The sequence below is a fragment of the Ostrea edulis genome, chromosome 10, assembly GCF_947568905.1.
Source record: "Ostrea edulis chromosome 10, xbOstEdul1.1, whole genome shotgun sequence".
NCBI lineage: Eukaryota > Metazoa > Mollusca > Bivalvia > Ostreida > Ostreidae > Ostrea > Ostrea edulis.
Window position 1 is genome coordinate 25,802,183 of NC_079173.1, and position 17,500 is coordinate 25,819,682.

General features: G+C 36.6%; 1 protein-coding gene across 1 annotated transcript; it reads left to right on the top strand.

Moving 5' to 3' along the window:
- The first annotated feature begins 4,021 nt into the window (after positions 1 to 4,021).
- Positions 4,022 to 9,917, top strand: LOC125665640 (cyclin-dependent kinase 5 activator 1-like). The gene has a single exon (XM_048898392.2). It carries the CDS (start codon positions 6,490 to 6,492, stop codon positions 7,357 to 7,359), a length of 870 nt encoding a protein of 289 aa, XP_048754349.1. The 5' UTR covers positions 4,022 to 6,489; the 3' UTR covers positions 7,360 to 9,917.
- The last annotated feature ends 7,583 nt before the right edge of the window (positions 9,918 to 17,500 follow it).

Genomic DNA, 17,500 nt, shown 5'->3' on the forward strand with positions numbered 1-17,500 from the left:
AGTGACGCGTGGGCCGTAGATAAGAAGAGGCACTGACACCTGTGGGCCTATATAAGGAATGACGATGTGGATGGTAAGTTTGGAATATCACAACTGGTCGTCGATAAGCAGTAGTGTTTTGGGCCGTAGTAAGGATTGGCCCTGTAGGAGGCAGATAAGGAGTGGTACTGTGGGGCCGTAGGTAAATAGTGGTGCTGTGGGCCGTAGATAAGGAGAGCCGATGAGGGCCAAAAAATGAGTGGCAGCTTTAGCCGTAAATATGGGGTGGTGCTGTTTGTCATAGTAAGGAGTGGCGCAGTGGGCTGTAGATAAGTATTGGAGTTGTGAGCCGCTGCTAATTAAAACATTGGAAACTTTTCAATCTATAAAAAAGGGGGAAAGCAAAAAAAAAAAATATGCACAACATGTAAAATTCCGGGAAACAAGTTGAGTCATATAACAGATATAAGGTTAGAATTAAACGTTAAACAATAAGCGTACGAGATTATTTGTTCTGAATATATTGTAACCTCTTATCCGGCCGTTGCATTCAGTCCGGAAGCTGTCCGGTTTAGATAGGTTTCACTGTATATTGCTGTATTGTCCGAGTGTATATATATTACATATGTATATTGGACACTGGATTTCGGGTGCATTAACTCTCAGACTGATACACTTGTGCATGTCATGATATTGTCAGTATACTCAAATGACGCCCATTGAAATTTCACCCTCTTCACACATTACATTTCAGAAGTACGTGATTGCTAATAAGATGTAGATCTAAATTATTCAGAATTTCTGAAGAAGAAAAAAAGCTCCTGATAAATCCTTCATTAATTCTAATATCAATTTGAGGAACATCTCATGAATATTTCAAGGATTCAAATCTTTATAGATCTCTTTTTAATAAGTTCAAGAAAATGGCTGACTTCCTTATAAAACATGGATGGAGATTGTATATTCCGTTTGGATTCATCAGATCAGTAGGTTAACGTGTCGATTGTTGATCTGAAGATCACAGGTTCATGTCCAGCAGCAGGGTTTTAATTTTTTAATTTAAGATTACTTTCTACTAATACTGCATTTTTTCACCTATTAAAGTAAATTTGAGGGAAATTCTGGCGCAATTTTAAATCCTGCAGGAGAAGTTGTAGTGCACTGCTGACACACTGTGTACCGCTAGCTGCATTATAGATGCACAGTTTTGGCAAACAGCTCAGGCACACAGAATTGTTTCCCGCAAACTAGCGGCATATTTGCAGCACACCTTGCATTTTGGGAAGAAAGAAGTAATGCCTGGTGCTATTCCAAACGTAGAGATGATCCACAGGTTAATATAACCACGTGATACAAACACCCTATTTTCCTTAAATAGATCTAATAATGTGCAAAATATCCACACTTTATCACATTAGGAAGAATTCGAAAATACACTGTAATTCTGCAACACATACATGAGATTGATCACTGTTCGTTATATTCACCTTGCATACATGTATTGTTTAAGGGGATTAGTATCGCATTAGGGCGTTGACTAAATCTAGAATAGCAAGTCACAATTTCGTGTACTAACGTGCGGAACTTGTTGGAATAAAATCTACGTACCAGCATGTTAGTAAACCTTGTAGGAATAAGGCGTGACATGTAGGAACCAGAGGAGCAACATTGCTAACGAGCGTTCGTCGAATGACAAGACAGTGTCTATTTTTAAAGCCGTGAGTTTGACGCGGCCAAGGCACGACCAGGGGTAGAATTCCTGACCTTCCGGTCACAAACCGAACCTTTTAACAACCACGACCCTCCCGTCACAAACCGAACCATTTAATCACCACGACCTTCCGGTCACAAAGCGAACCATTTAATCACCACGACCCTCCCGTCACAAACCGAACCATTTAATCACCACGACCTTCCGGTCACAAACCGAACCATTTAACCACCACGACCTTCCGGTCACAAAGCGAACCATTTAATCACCACGACCTTCCGGTCACAAACCGAACCATTTAACCACCACGACCTTCCGGTCACAAACCGAACCATTTAATCACCACGACCTTCCGGTCACAAAGCGAACCATTTAATCACCACGACCTTCCGGTCACAAACCGAACCATTTAATCACCACGACCTTCCGGTCACAAACCGAACCATTTAATCACCACGACCTTCTGGTCACAAAGCGAACCATTTAATCACCACGACCTTCCGGTCACAAAGCGAACCATTTAATCACCACGACCTTCCGGTCACAAACCGAACCATTTAATCACCACGACCTTCCGGTCACAAAGCGAACCATTTAACCACCACGACCGATTAATATCGATAAGGTAGGGCTTTCATGATGATGTAAACATGATTTGATTTAGTCTAATGACTACAAAATTTCATCATTATAAATATTTGAGGGTATGATCTGCAACGTTTCACGCTGGCATACTTCTTGAGGTACGTGCATTGCAGCAGTTCATATACAAAGCAAAGCATTTGAAAGGTGTCCTTCCGTAAGGTCAAGGAATCGGGCTTTATTTATCCCACCATTAGACTTAGGAAGTTGTGGTAAGTGAGGTCAGAGTCTAAGTAAGTCTGGACTTGTAGAAGAAGACCAGGGAACTTCATGCATGTGTTGTAGAATTACTGTGTATTATCGTAATCTTCCTAATGTGATAATGTGTGGCTATTTTGCGCGTTATCAGATCTATATAAAGACTTAAATAGGTTGTTTGTATCACGTGGTTACCTGGAATTGGAATAGCTCCAGAAATTACTTCTCCCTTACCAACATGCAAAGTGTGCTGCAAATGTGCCGCGAGTTTGTGGCACACAAATCTGTGTGCCTGAGCTGTTTGCCAGAACTGTGCAGCTAATCCTGCTGGCAGGGTACCACAACTTTACCTGTAAGATTTAGAATTGCGCCAGAACTTCTTAAATATTCAGAATTAAAACAGGATTTGGAGTAATGTAAATTTCTAAGTCTAAACTACTTGTAGCATAATTATAAAACTAAAATACACGTATCGGAGGATAAAAATAGAAGATATATTGGATGAAACAGCAACTGTAATATCAAGCAATGAGATTTAGAACTTTTTAATTAATTGATCCTTCCGCTGCAAAATATGGCCCCTGCCAAACCCCTTCAAAATTTGAATTGAATTGGCCCAAAAATTTTAACTGGACAGGGTTCAGTAATAGATGCAATGTGTAATGTTTGCACCACTAGTATTGGACCAGTAAATACTTAGTTGCAGCATCCTGCGCAGTTGTGCTCAAACGCTCGGGAGCTAACTTCCTTGATCTGTTCTTGAACACGCATGCAGTCACTTTCAAATTTACTTTATTTAGTCAAACAATGCAGTTGTAGTAGGATATAATCTATATAAAAAAAATTAAAACCATGCTACTGCTAGACTCAAAAAAACTCTTCCTGCAAATCCATACAATGCTACGTTTATTTCAAGTCTTTATTCATGGCAATGATTGATTTGATATTGTTTAACATCCCACTCGAAAATGCTTCACTCATATGGAGACGTCACCATGGCCGGTGAAGGGCTGCAAAATTTAGGCCTACATGTATGCTCGGCGCTTACGGCCTTTGAGCAGGGAGGGATCTTTATCGTGCCACACCTGCTGTGACACGGGACCTCGGTTTTTGCGGTCTCATCCGAAGGACCGCCCAATATAGTCGCCTCTTGCGACAAGCAAGGGGTACTGAGGATCTATTCTAACCCGGATCCCCACGGGATTTTATGGCAATTCCTGGGATCTAGAGAAAAAGTACATATAACGTCCCTCTCGAGAATTTTTCACTCATATGGAGACGTCACCATTGCCGGTGAAGTGCTGCAAAATTTAGGCCTATGCTCGGCGCTTACGATCGAGAGGGATCTTTATCGTGCCACGCCAGCTGTGACAAGGAGTCTCGGTTTTTGTGGTCTCATCCGAAGGACCGTCCCATTTAGTCGGCTCTTACGAAAAAGTTCTTATCTGGTCGTCGTTACAAGTCCCGACAAGCCCTTGGCTCAGCCACCAGTCAGTGCCTCAGAGGTCTACCTAAATCAGCGTACCGTAACGCATTTCAGAAATGGATTCAGAGCTTGAAAATATGTATTTCAAACCGCGGAGAATACTTTGAAGGGATGTAATGTTCATTTCACTATTTGAGTCGAATGCTTTTGAGATATCGTACAATACACATTACATATCGAACAGCCCTCGTACTTTCCCAATATTTCATACAAGACGCCCCTGAACTTGGTACACCGGTATACATTTACAACATTTATGTATTTGTAATGTGTATATTTTCATGTATTTTTCCTTATTTCTATGTACTGTATTTAAGTTTTGTGTTTAAAGTGGTATATGGGGCCGATGGGCCGGGTGTTTGATTTAGATAAATAAATTACCTTTAAGATATCTTGTTCAACAATATAAAGTTTATTTAAAAGAAAAAACACAGAAACAAAAACAATCATTCATCATCAACTTCGTTGCTGCTGATTACGAAATAAATATACATTGATGTTCATACCCTCACGTATTTTTAAAAATGAAATTTAGTTTTCATATTTGCATTTTACTTTCATTTTCAGATGTTAAAATAGCCTAGCATTTCAATTAGTAAAAATATCGAAGGGAAAAAAACATTGAAAATGTAAATATTTAAGAAATGAATTTCATTTTTGAAAATACATGAGATTCTTTACGCAATCACACTTAATGAAGCGCGCTACTTAGCATTCTATGAAACGCATGCTGGCACGAAGCATTGTATTTTCAACCCCCCAAAAAATTACATTCACATTTATTTTCATTTCTGTTGGAATATTTCCGGTCACAAGTTGATATTAGCTATCCTGTATGATTAAGATCAACACGCACATTGTTCACATTTATGAGAAAAAAATATTTATCATTTTGATTTGAAAAGATATTAAAATGTAAAAAAAACAAAAAACAAAAACAAAAAAACAAAAACAAAAAAAACATTGGAAATGTAATTATATATAGAATAATGAATTCAAAACCTCCCTCTTGCATTACTGCATGTTATGTAGGTTTCATCATTATCTAGGCTGAGGTGTTGTTTTATGCATATAGAAATTTGAATTGCGAACTGCGTTCTAGAATGCAGTTCACTATTGAATTGCGAATAGTGAACTGCGAACTGCGTTCCAAAATATACTAGTAATTGCCTTCAGGAGAGGCATGTCATGTGATGATTTTCTTTTGATTACATTCGTGAGTAATTTGTATATGTAATACAATGTAGAAGTATTATTATTTTTTGACTTTGTTTCCTTGATTTTACAACAATTTTCTATAGCCCGTGCATCATTTCCATTCGCAGGCCCTTTAGTATGTTTATATTTCCTAATTTTCCTTTTTTTCTTTTTTAATTACAGAGTTGAAAGTGACTTGCGCGTCACAGTTTATATCGAAAATCACACACCATGAAACAACGACGGCTTATTACTGACAAAAAAAAAAAAATGACAAATGTAAAATATTGATTAATTTACCATTTCCGCGGTGTTGTATCTGATTATCATCAATGAATGTACCGGTAGATTTCTTTATGAGTCAGCAGGTATACATTGCAAGTTTCATTGGACTTATTCCCAGGCGTGCATTACTGATGGGTTTGTCAAATTGCATGGTGTAAACATTTTTCGTGCAATATTATGGGGGAAGATTTCGCTTCGAATAATGCGGTACATGCATCTTTAATGGCGTGCGTGATGCCTAAAATCGACTAAGATCATGAATGAATATGCGTGATAGAACACACGATTGCGTAATCTAGCAGGTATGTGAAAACGGGGGCATATATATAGCCTACGAAACACACTAAATACACGACTAGGGTTTAATTTTTTTACTTAAAAATGAACTTGCTTTAAAGAATTATTTCCTAAATAAGAATTTAAAAGGTATATTTCTATTCATTCAAAAACAAAAAGCACAACCAAAACACACCGTGTACGCCATACAATATATACGTCAAATTAGCAAACGTGTGAAGAAAACACCCAAACACATTCATCCATCGCCGTAAACAGTCTAAGAAAAATCGATATTTCTCCTCTCGTGCCACTCGACGTGACCAATTCCATATACCCATTGATTATTGGTCCAGGACTAACGACAGAAACTACAAGCTTCACTGCGCATGACTCAATTACGGAGACTGAACACTCTCGAAGACTATTGATGTTTCCATAGCAATGATGTCATTGCGCGCATTATAATAATATAGATGGTATTCGGCTGGGATGGCCAATCGATATTTTGTGAACCTATAGACGGGAATTTCAAGGAATTATCCGTTTCTGAGACAGTTTAATGTGAAATTCCTCCTGGAAGTAAAGATGGCAGACGGATGGAAGTGATCAAAGGGGTGAATATTCACCGGCTAGTTTGCAGTGTGTGAATAATTTTCCTCTGGTTTACCTAACACAGTATCCTTGTTCGTTTACTGTGGTGGAAGTCGACAATATGGGGACCGTGATGTCGTTCACACCGCGGCCGAGGAAACCCTTATATGAGGATCTTCACTTGCAGAATTATGGATACGAAATTTTGAACAATGCTAAAAATGCCCATTCGTCTCAGTCACGAGAGAAAATGTATAAGAAGCATACGGTGTTTCTCAGTGGACTTAGTTGGAAGAAGTTTACGGTGAATGGGGGTAAGAAAAAAGACAAGAACTTTCTCTTGCGTTCAAATGCTTCCATTGTTCCAGGTAAATTAGACAACAATTCCAATATTGACAATGTAAACAGAAACATACCCAAATCATTATCATTATACAACATCAAATCAGGGGCAGACGAGAATGTTCCTCCCTCCAAAACGACAGATAAATCGGACAAAATCTGCACAAGTCCCGCGAAACGCACCATCATCCAAGCCTCCACTTCGGAACTCCTCAAGTGTCTGGGAGAGTATCTTTGTAAAAAGTGCAGAAAGATTAAGACTTTTGAGGGTTGCGACCTGATCATGTGGTTGCGCACGGTGGATCGCTCCCTGTTGCTACAAGGCTGGCAAGATATTGGGTTCATCAATCCTGCAAATGTGGTTTTTGTGTTCATGTTGGTGCGTGATAACGCTCACGCTGACATAGTCACGGAACACGACCTGCAGGCGATGGTGCTGACGTGTTTGTATCTGTCGTATAGCTACATGGGCAACGAGATCAGTTATCCTCTAAAACCTTTCTTAGTGGAACACGACAAGGAGAAGTTTTGGGACCGATGTCTTTCCATTGTAAATAAGCAAAGTGGCAACATGCTTAGAATAAACAGTGACCCGGGTTATTTCACGGAAATATTTGCTGAACTGAAGTCATATTCACCCTGTATATGAGAATGCGCAGTGTGTATTCTAGAATGAAAAATCTTCCTATGATGGTGAGATTTCAGTTTTCCGAGATGGTGCGATGATGTTTAGGATCTTAGTTTAGTTCCATGAGCTTGTGATAGACAAACAGCATCGTTTTGTACAGAGTAGATGTGAATTAATGCCTGTGCTTGAAACGGAAAGAAATGATCAGTTGATGTTTAATATAAGCTCATTACTATTTATTTATTATGCTGTTTAACTTCAGTATTCGCTTTGGCAATCTTATGTGAAGTCCTATACAGAAGATGACAGTCTGTTAACATTTTGATATAGATACATACATGTTTTTATGCTCGTGTTTACCTATGTTTTTATTTAACCGTCATTCATCAATACGTTCACACTCAATATCAGGAAAAACTTCGACAAGTGCCATTTTTGAAAGAATGTAATGCGAGTATTTCATGTAAATTACCAAAAAATAACAAAGTGTAATAGTCTCATTCTAGTTGGTTAGTAAGGTTTTTGCTATTTGTGTGTTGTTTACAATATCATGATGAATTTTCGATGACAAATTGCGATGATCGATCGGGTAGCACTGAGTTGAACGATCAGAAGCTGTAAAATCTTTCAAATGCAGACATTTAGATTCTTGTGAAAATACACAGCTTCCTGATTGCGCTGGAAAATTATCCCAAAGCAAAATCAATACCTAAAACCACTGTAGTGATCGGCGAAGCTTGGAGAACGGAATCTCCGTGTATCAGAATGCGGAAATCGATACTGCCATTCTCTTGTTAGGGATTCCATTTAGCTTTTTTCTTAATCCGTCAGAAAATTGCCTTTTCTCCTCGCGAATCAGAGAGCCTTAAATGTACATGAGGTCTTATCCTACTTTTCGGAATTTTTTATTGAATGCATACAATAAGACCCACATGTCAGACACACACTGAACCACCAAATTTGGATATTGATAATTCAGTAGAATACTCAGAAAATCAGTTTGATTTAGAATTAATTCTTTCTGAAAAGTATTTATGAAAATATATATAGTTGATCTCTTAAAGGCCAAATATTTACATTCTATTGTCATTTTCTTGAATTCTGGAAGCAATCGCAAAACCTTTGCTATATTATGATGTTACGCAATATGACAGACTGCCAAATTTCATTGATATACATGTAGATCGATGGCTGTGGCCTTTAAATTTACCGACATTTACAAGGTCGCTTTAAGGTAGTACTCTACATCGTCATAATGGCTGACTTCCTTTAAAAACATGGATGAAAAAATCTATATCAGCAATATTTGACTTTTCCTTTTCCATTTAAATACCTAGCCGAGTAGCGCAGTAGGTTAGGATAAATAAAAGAGAAAAAAAAAATAAAAGGATACCGACTGCTGAACTGTAGGTCGCAGGTTCGAGTCCAGTAGGGGTTTTAATTTTTTTTCAGATTACCTTCTACTAAAACTGTATTTTTTGACAAAATAAAGTAAATTTGAAAATTTTCAACTTCAAAATATTGTTGTACATATCCTCCACTTTTCATCTACATCAAATTTCTCTGGTGTAGCATACCTCCTTAAAATCATTACTTGTAAACAGAATGTAAGTAGAAGATCGGAATGATTATCGAATGTCACGTGATGACTAGACTAATAGTGTCTGTGCACCTCGCGGCGTTCATTGCAGCGCGATTTCCACGTTTAATTAAATCGCGGAAGCTTAACAAGAGCAACAAAAAAAAAATTAGATTTATTCTTGGACCAATTTTTTTGTCAGATTGAGGACATTTAGTCCTTAAATTGAGAGTATCCCCAAAACTTGCATCCACTCATATGGTTTTACTTGCATCTCATTATTCTAATCGTATACTTGTATGTGTGTGTGCGTACGTGTGTGCTGTGACTGATCTACCGAGATTTTCAGATTTTCTATTTAACTTGTTTTAAATATCAATTCAGTGTTTACTGTTACTATACTGACCTAACTAATTAATATTTGATAAAATTCATAATCATGATTCTTGTTCTGAAATGGATTCAACAGTTAGTTTGAGGTTTATTTTTACCCCATTTAGCATTATGAAAAGGAACATATATATATATCAACGGTTGTTAAGGGACTAAATATTCTTCCTAGCACTTGGTAAAATTATCATTCAATGTCAATTCGCGAAAATGTATTAAAATTTTAATATCTTACTTTGAATGACATACTTCTATACAAATCAGTAATAAATTGAAGAAGCGAAACTTCATTTTGATTTGCGAGGGAGACCTCTTTGATTTAACACAAATATCATTTACTCGCGAGTGATAAAGGATTAAATCATTTCCACAGATTCAATTACCGGAATTCAAGTTTTATATCACAATTCATTATTTAATTTTTTTTTAATGTCACGTATTGTAAATTTTCGTTTTATATATTCATGTATTTGACAATTCAGTCAATTGAAAACAGTATAGGCACGTGCTTGAAGGAACATATTTAATATTTATTTGATGAATTATTATTATCATCTGTGATTTGTTGTTATGTAATGAAATTTTGCAATAAATGATAAAAAATGATAAATATCGCAAACGTTTTAATTCATTCCATGCCATGTGTTACAATATACGATAAGTGAATGGTTTTTAATTACGATTTTTAAAACAATACAATTAGGTTGAAGCCTTATATGTTTTTCCTCTGTGTTTTATTCAATTTCATAATTTTCGTTAATCCAAGTTGAAAAAAAATCCGAAATTTGTTATGTAAACAAGGTTCGTGTCATGTTTTTGTTTTCGTATAGATTACTTCCTAGAAAATAGGATGTTGGGGGAAAAAAACGAGATTTGTAGAATACTAGAAACCGTTTAATGATGTTCAAAATTAACTTGTAAATAAAAAAAAATCTGCTTTAAACGAAACTTTTGCTAGAATATTTAACCTTTGTAAACAAAAAAACATGGCACGACCCTTGTTTACATAACAAAGAATTGTGAGCTCTGTATTTCCGATGTATATCGACAATTGACATTAAAAAAATTGCTGACCATTAGAAATACCTTATTATTAGTTAAGCATTCTTTAATCTGGAGGTGGTCATTTTTTATCACTTTTATTCATATACATAAATTATACATATTTCAATTAATTCAATTAGATTTTTCTACAGATGATGCTATTTTTTAATCAAGTACGATACGACAACGATGTCTGTTCAACAATATACTATGTTTGTGTAATAACAGGACGAGATGTGGCGATTACGTAACGAACGCGTTTTAAAGGATTATTTCACAGGGGCTTATAAGCCCGTTTTGGGCCCGAACCCTGTGATACCATAAATATAGAAAGGGGTCTAACTCTGACACAGATAAAAAAACTAACCATTCGCTTCAAATGCTTAAAAAAATCTTAAACTAGGTAAGCTATGCCTAGTTAGACCCCTTTCTATATTTATGGTATCACAAGGTTCGAGCCCAAAATGGGCTTAGCCCCTGTGGATTATTAAAACATATTTATTGAGAAACTCAATATGATCGGGCAACAGGCATAACAAGCCCTCTCCCACGGTTAAGTACAAAGGTATGGTTGATAAACAGGATTATTTGACAATATTATAATGAGGTTTACATGAAAATAGTTAATAAGAGTTTTGCTGAATTTTGCTATGAAATAATTTTTAGAGATCAAATGTTCTACACATACAAAACCCTCCACTTACAGTCACACACATACATATAATATAGATTAATATTGATATAGAACGCGTTGAAAACTTACTAAAAGTTTGTAAGATAAAAGACGATTTAATACGATACTCTTACGAATGACCACGAAATTACACGATACATACACGATATTCCTTCGAATACGCAAGATCGTAAATACCGCGTTAGCGGAACTCTCTTGTAAAGAAGTCCGGAAAAGCGTGTCGATCTTGGGCATTTTTTGTTTATTCAAAACAATGGCATCGGAAGACGATTTAACCTCCATGTGCTTTCCACAATTAAAAGCATTTTTATATGAAAGGTGTGTAAAAACGTCCGGATACAGGAAAAATGAAGCTATATATTTTGACGCAAGCTCTTCTCAGCTTTGGGAATTTCCTGGCTGACAGCAGTGGGAAAAAACCCCACCATATTTCCATTAAAATCTATCAGTTATGGATATTTCTGCGTATTATGTTTCTTTCTTGAATCATTACTACAGTCTACTGCAATGCAATGATAGTACACCATTGTTCAAATCGGGTGAATCGATCACGATAAAAGTTGTAGAACTGGTATTATTTACCAACATGCCCAAATTCTCGCATACTCTGGGTCTCGCGAGACTTTGAAAGGGGGAAGTAAAATTTAAAACCAAGACGGAAAAAGTAGTCGCGATCTTGCGTATTGTTACGAGTTAATATGAAAATATATGGTGTGAGTATATACATGTACATGTATATAGATAGGGTTGTTCAACATTGTTATATAACATGATGATGACAACAGCTACAGAGCGGAGGCTTCACTTGCTGCAATGTTTGGGAAAACTTTGAACAAAATAGATTGATATAAGGTCTGCCGGGGTAATAATGTACATTGATTATTGTAAAGCGCTTTGAGCAGCATACGCTGGATAAGGCGCTATATAAAACCACTCATTATTATTATTATTATTTACATGTCCTAATATTATACTGAGAGACACCAAAAAAAAAAACCCATTTACTAAAAGTCTGCAATGAAATATGAAGTTAAATGTAGCAAGAACTATACCCACGTAAAACCCATAGCAACGTACGTCAATGCATTTAGATTTTCCGTGTTTTTAAAGGATTTCAACAAGTCCACTCTGCCTTGGACAAGCCGGATGGCATGACGAAGAGTTTGAGAGATGTAGAAGTCGCACTGTTGTCGGCTAACCGGGAATGAAAGCACCGTGCCAAACTTTAAATTCCGATTTCAATGCATCCTAGAGTTTTTATTTGCAATATACTTGTATAACACTAGAACCCGAGTTAGAAATCGACTGGAAGTTATTAAGCGAACGCTGGACTGACCATGGAGAAAAACAATAGGCGCCACAAATCTACGCCAAATGTATTGCGTAAGAAATTGCCGGTGTGCTAGTTACATTAATTTGCGTCAATGCCTTGGCACTTGCGTTTGCGCATAAATACGTATGCGCCAAATTTTCTCGTTTTGCAGTCTCCCTGAAAGGGTGGGGGTCATGTGTATTGTATTTTATGTAGAAATCCTTAGTTGATATCTCTCGAAGGAGACCTGCGTTCGCTTTGTAACTAAAAGGTCGTGAGTTCGAGCCCCGCTCGTGACATGGCCGCGTCAAACCTGAGATGTTAAAATATGTAGTGATTGCTCCTTCACCAAACGCTCGGCATTTGGAAGTGAGAATCACGGGTCTTTCGGATATGACATTGAAAACGGAGACAGACGTTGGCACGCTAAAGAAAAACAGCTACAGCTCTGAGCGCTAATCATAGATCTAAATTTGTGGTACTTCATCTACAGCTGGTGACGTCTCAATATGAGTGAAAAATTTCAGACTATAGTTGTCCGTTGATAATTAATTCGGTATTCCTCAAAGGCAGGCCATGGATATTGCTCTCTCTCTCTCTCTCTCTCTCTCTCTCTCTCTCTCTCTCTCTGTAGAAAAATTAAGGTGGCATCCCTCAAAGGCAAGTTTGTACAGTACCCCCAAAATTCGGACTAGTTGTCCGTGCGTTGAAAATTAACTCGGTACCTCTGAAAGACAGGTCTTCTTTATTAATCTTTGTGTAGAAAAACTTACTTGGTACCACTCAAAGGCAAGGTTAGCATTTAGTACTGTAAAAATCGGACTAGTTTCACGTTGATATTTAATTCGGTAACCCTGAAGGGCAAGTTTTGTATACTGCTCTATGCAGCACCCTTGGACCGGAATGCTAGACAACAGGTGATCAGAAGAAAAAATTCTGAGCGGATACCTAGTGCAAAATTTGAGCATTAAGGAATGAAGGGATTTCAGTAAAATTAAACTCTGCATCAGGAACTCTCCACTAAGCATATAGTTGTCTATTACTGTTAATATTTTTAGAAAGCGTGGAAGTACACTGTCAGGTACATATATGTGTAGTACCCCCCCCCCACCCCCATTTTAAAAAAGAATACGACGATGAGTGAATTCAGTTTCTTGCTTGTGTTAGTTGGGTTTTATGTTGTTGGATTTTATTTTTTATGATTTAAAAAATACAACGGGAATTACATATACCTCGGAAATGCAGTGGCATCTTTCGTCAGAAAATTTTGCTAAAAAAAGGTAAAAATAACACATTTTGAGGGTGGAACCCCCCTTTGAAAACCAAACTTTATGGTAGAACCCCCCCCCCCCTTCCTGGATCTGCCCCTGAAACGTCAGTGTATTTTCTCAGGCCTAATTAGTCTACAGTACCGATTCATTTATATTGGCTTCGTATATTTCAATTCAATAATTTATCCTCACAAATCAATAATCATGACGTCGATACGTAAATAATCACAATAATTTGGAATAATTTACACGTGTGTTGATGTACACTCCTGTCCTATGATACCGCGGGTCCAATGGTACCGAGGTTTTACATACACTGTACGTCACACATACATATACAATAGCTCATCTTATTTCTACAAGATACATCTGTAATTGGTGAATTAATCTGCAGGGTTGACCCGCTCATTTATATTTTGAGAAAATATAGATAAATTCAGTATAGCAAACTTGAAGTTGCTAAAAGAAAATAGATTGTAAAATTTTGTAACATTTGTTTGAGGCCAGTACATTTTTCGATTAAAAAAAATAATGAAATACATCGTCTATTTATAAATTCAAACTTCACATGGCCAAAAAAGCACAACTGATTCAATACGAGAAATCTGAAATATAATTACTTTTTTCACATTTAATAGAAGATGACACGTATGACCAGGGGCAAATAACTCGTGGGTACCCCGCCTTTCATGGCGTAGGGAAGGTGAATAATGAATAACAACTCCCAAAACTAAATTTCATTTTTGAAAATACAGGAGGATGTTAATTAACAACAACTCATCACGCCTGCCTACTTTTTATGAAGCTCGGGTTCCGTGAAATAAAGATCGAGGCTATAAGAGCAGGGACTTGTATATAACATGCTACATAATTATACTTCTCTGATAAAATCAATGCCAGAATACAATAATTAGTCTAAGACCGATGACGTGGGATTTGGATGAAAGACATCAGTATGAATGCAATGCACTGTAATATAGTAATTATAGGTTATAGACTTTGTATGGGAAAATATAAAGACCGAGTTTTTTGGCGCGTAGACGAACGAGCTTGCGAGGTCCGTCCGCGACAAAAAAACGAGGTCGTCATATTTCCCATACAAAGTCTATAACCTTTTTATTATATACTTTCAATTTCATTTAGAAACTAACAATAATTTTATTTTTAACAATAACTTTATCGGTTTAACTGAGTAAAAGATGAAAAACACGAAAAATTTGAAAATTAACGGCGTAGAAATTTTATTGTGACGTAATGTTTGCGAGCCGGCATGTTTCCGGGCATATATCACATGCCCGCACTTTTGAAGAAAAAAGAAGAGATGAAATTGAAAGTATATAATAATGATCATATATTGCCATATTCTACACTATAGACTGTATACGCAAGCTAATTAATATGTTCATTTCGTCAGTCCTATTTGGTTCCTAATCAGATAATTAACTGTAGGTTCAATGCCTTACTATAATATTGTGTTGAATTCTAATTGAATTATGTATTGTTGTATAAATACATTATCGCAATGTCACTGGTGACATGCGATTTGGATGAAAGACACTAGTATAAATATATTGTCGCAGAAATTCCTCCAGTAAAGTTCATTAAGTTGTTTGTACTCTATGCTGGTCTCCAAACGGCCACCTGTCTGTTTTTATACATTATTCTGTTGCGAACCTTCACATATGTTAACTAGTATCTTTAATGTAGTCATCTCAAAAGCTGACAAAAAGTAAATTGATGACTATTCAGAACGCGGGGAATGAAATATTTTGGAGAAACTAAATCGAGCACAGTTATAGCTCCTGATCTGCGCAGGATGCTACAACTTATTACTAAGTATTTACTGGTTCAATACTGATCCCATTGGTGCAAACATAATACACATTTATTACTGAACCCTATCCAGTTGAAAAAAAAAAAGTGTCAATTCAAATTTTGAAAGGGTTTTGCAGGGACAATTTTTTTTTTGGTGGCGGAAGGATTGCTTAATCAAAAAGTTCTAAATCTGCGTGATATTACAGTTTCTGTTTCACTCAATATATCTTCTATTTTTCTACTCCTATACGTGTATTTCAGTTTTATAATTTACGATACAAGTAGTTGAGATTTGGAATAGCTATTTAAAATGTTGTAGTTTATAAAAACAAATACACTTTAAAATACAAACATATACTGAAATTTATTTCTTTTACAAGTCTCCCAAACGAAGTACTGGCTGTGTAAAAGTGGCTTTTTTCTGAGTACTACTATTTTCCCTTGAAAATGCCAATTTTAACTTCATTTAAAAAATCTAGATTATGAAGACTTTTATTTTGGTCAAAAAAATTCCCTTTTCCCCTCAGTAAAACTGGTGTCACTTTACATGTCTCTATCAGTCCCAGTTCTAAAGTAATATCATACTTATGTTTAAGGTCAAGGTCACTGGAGTCACTTGACCTTAATACTGGTTTGTAGATCTTAATATTGTCCTCTTATCATTTCTGAAGATCCAATGTCTCAATCAATTCCAGTTCTAAAATTAAAATCAATCTCATGTATCTTGTTTAACGTCCCTCTCGTAAATTTTCACTCATATGGAGACGTCATTAAGATCTGTGAAGGGCTTCAAATTTAGGCCTATGCTCGGCTCTTACGGCCATTAAAGCAGTGAGAGTTCTATAGCGTGCCACGCCTACTGTGACACGTACATCTGGTTTTAAGGGCATCTCTGAAGGACCGTCCCATTTAGTCGCCTCTTACGACACGCAAGGAGTACTGAGAACCTATTCTAATCCGAATTTTAAATCTCTCGTAAAGAACTTTTAGTAAACTTGAAATCGTAAAACTTTTCTCAAATCAACAACATCAAAACGTATGACTTTTCAACACTTTACACGACCATTCCTCACGATAAATTAAAGACTAGACTTTTTGACATCATAGACAGTTGCTTTTTCAACAAAAATGAAAAATGGAAACATTCATATCTAGTGATCAGTCATCCATAAAATTATTTTGTTAAACACCACTCTGATTCCACGTATGAATACTCTGAAATTGAAATTTAAAAAATACTGTATGCTTAAGTTCCTCATTGACAATATCTTCGTGGTCTTTGGTGATCAGGTCTTCCAACAGTCTGTTGGAATTCCCATGGACACGAATTGTGCTCCTTTGTTAGCTGACCTGTTTTTATATTCATACAAAACAGAATTTATTCACCAACTTCTACGTAAGAAGAAAAAATCCCTTGCTATAGCATTCATTTCGACATTTAGATATATCGATGACGTTTTCTTTATTAACAATAAGAACTTTCATTCATATATCGATTCGATATGTCCCTGTGAACTCGAAATAAAAGACTCCAAGGAGTCGTCCACTTCTGCTTCATACTTAATTTAGATATTTTATTGAAAGTAGATATTAACGGCAAACTAGCAACTCAGCTTTATGACAAACGGGATGATTTCAGCTTCTCCATCGTCAACTTCAAATATTTATGTAGCAATATTCCATTATCACCTGCTTATGGTGTTTATATCTCTCAACTGATTCCATACGCAAGAGCTTGTTCTGCGTATGATCAGCTTCTAAATCGAGGCAAGCTACTGACAAACAAGTTGATGGTACAGGGGTTTGAACAGTCTCGTTTAAAGTCAGCATTTCGCAAATTCTATGGTGTTATAATGATCTAGTTTGCCAATACAACCTATCAATGGGTCAAATGCTGTCAGATGTGTTTTATACTCATTGTTAGGCCGTTCTTGGCACACTGATTTTGACTACGGATGACTCCGTTTACCTGATCAAGATATAGGGCTCACGGCGGGTGTGACCGGTCGACAGGGGATGCTTACACCTCCTAGGCACCTGATTCCATCTCTGGTATA

Excerpts from the sequence above, each read along its gene's own strand:
- LOC125665640 (XM_048898392.2), top strand. The coding sequence starts at position 6,490 with ATGGGGACCGTGATGTCGTTCACACCGCGGCCGAGGAAACCCTTATAT.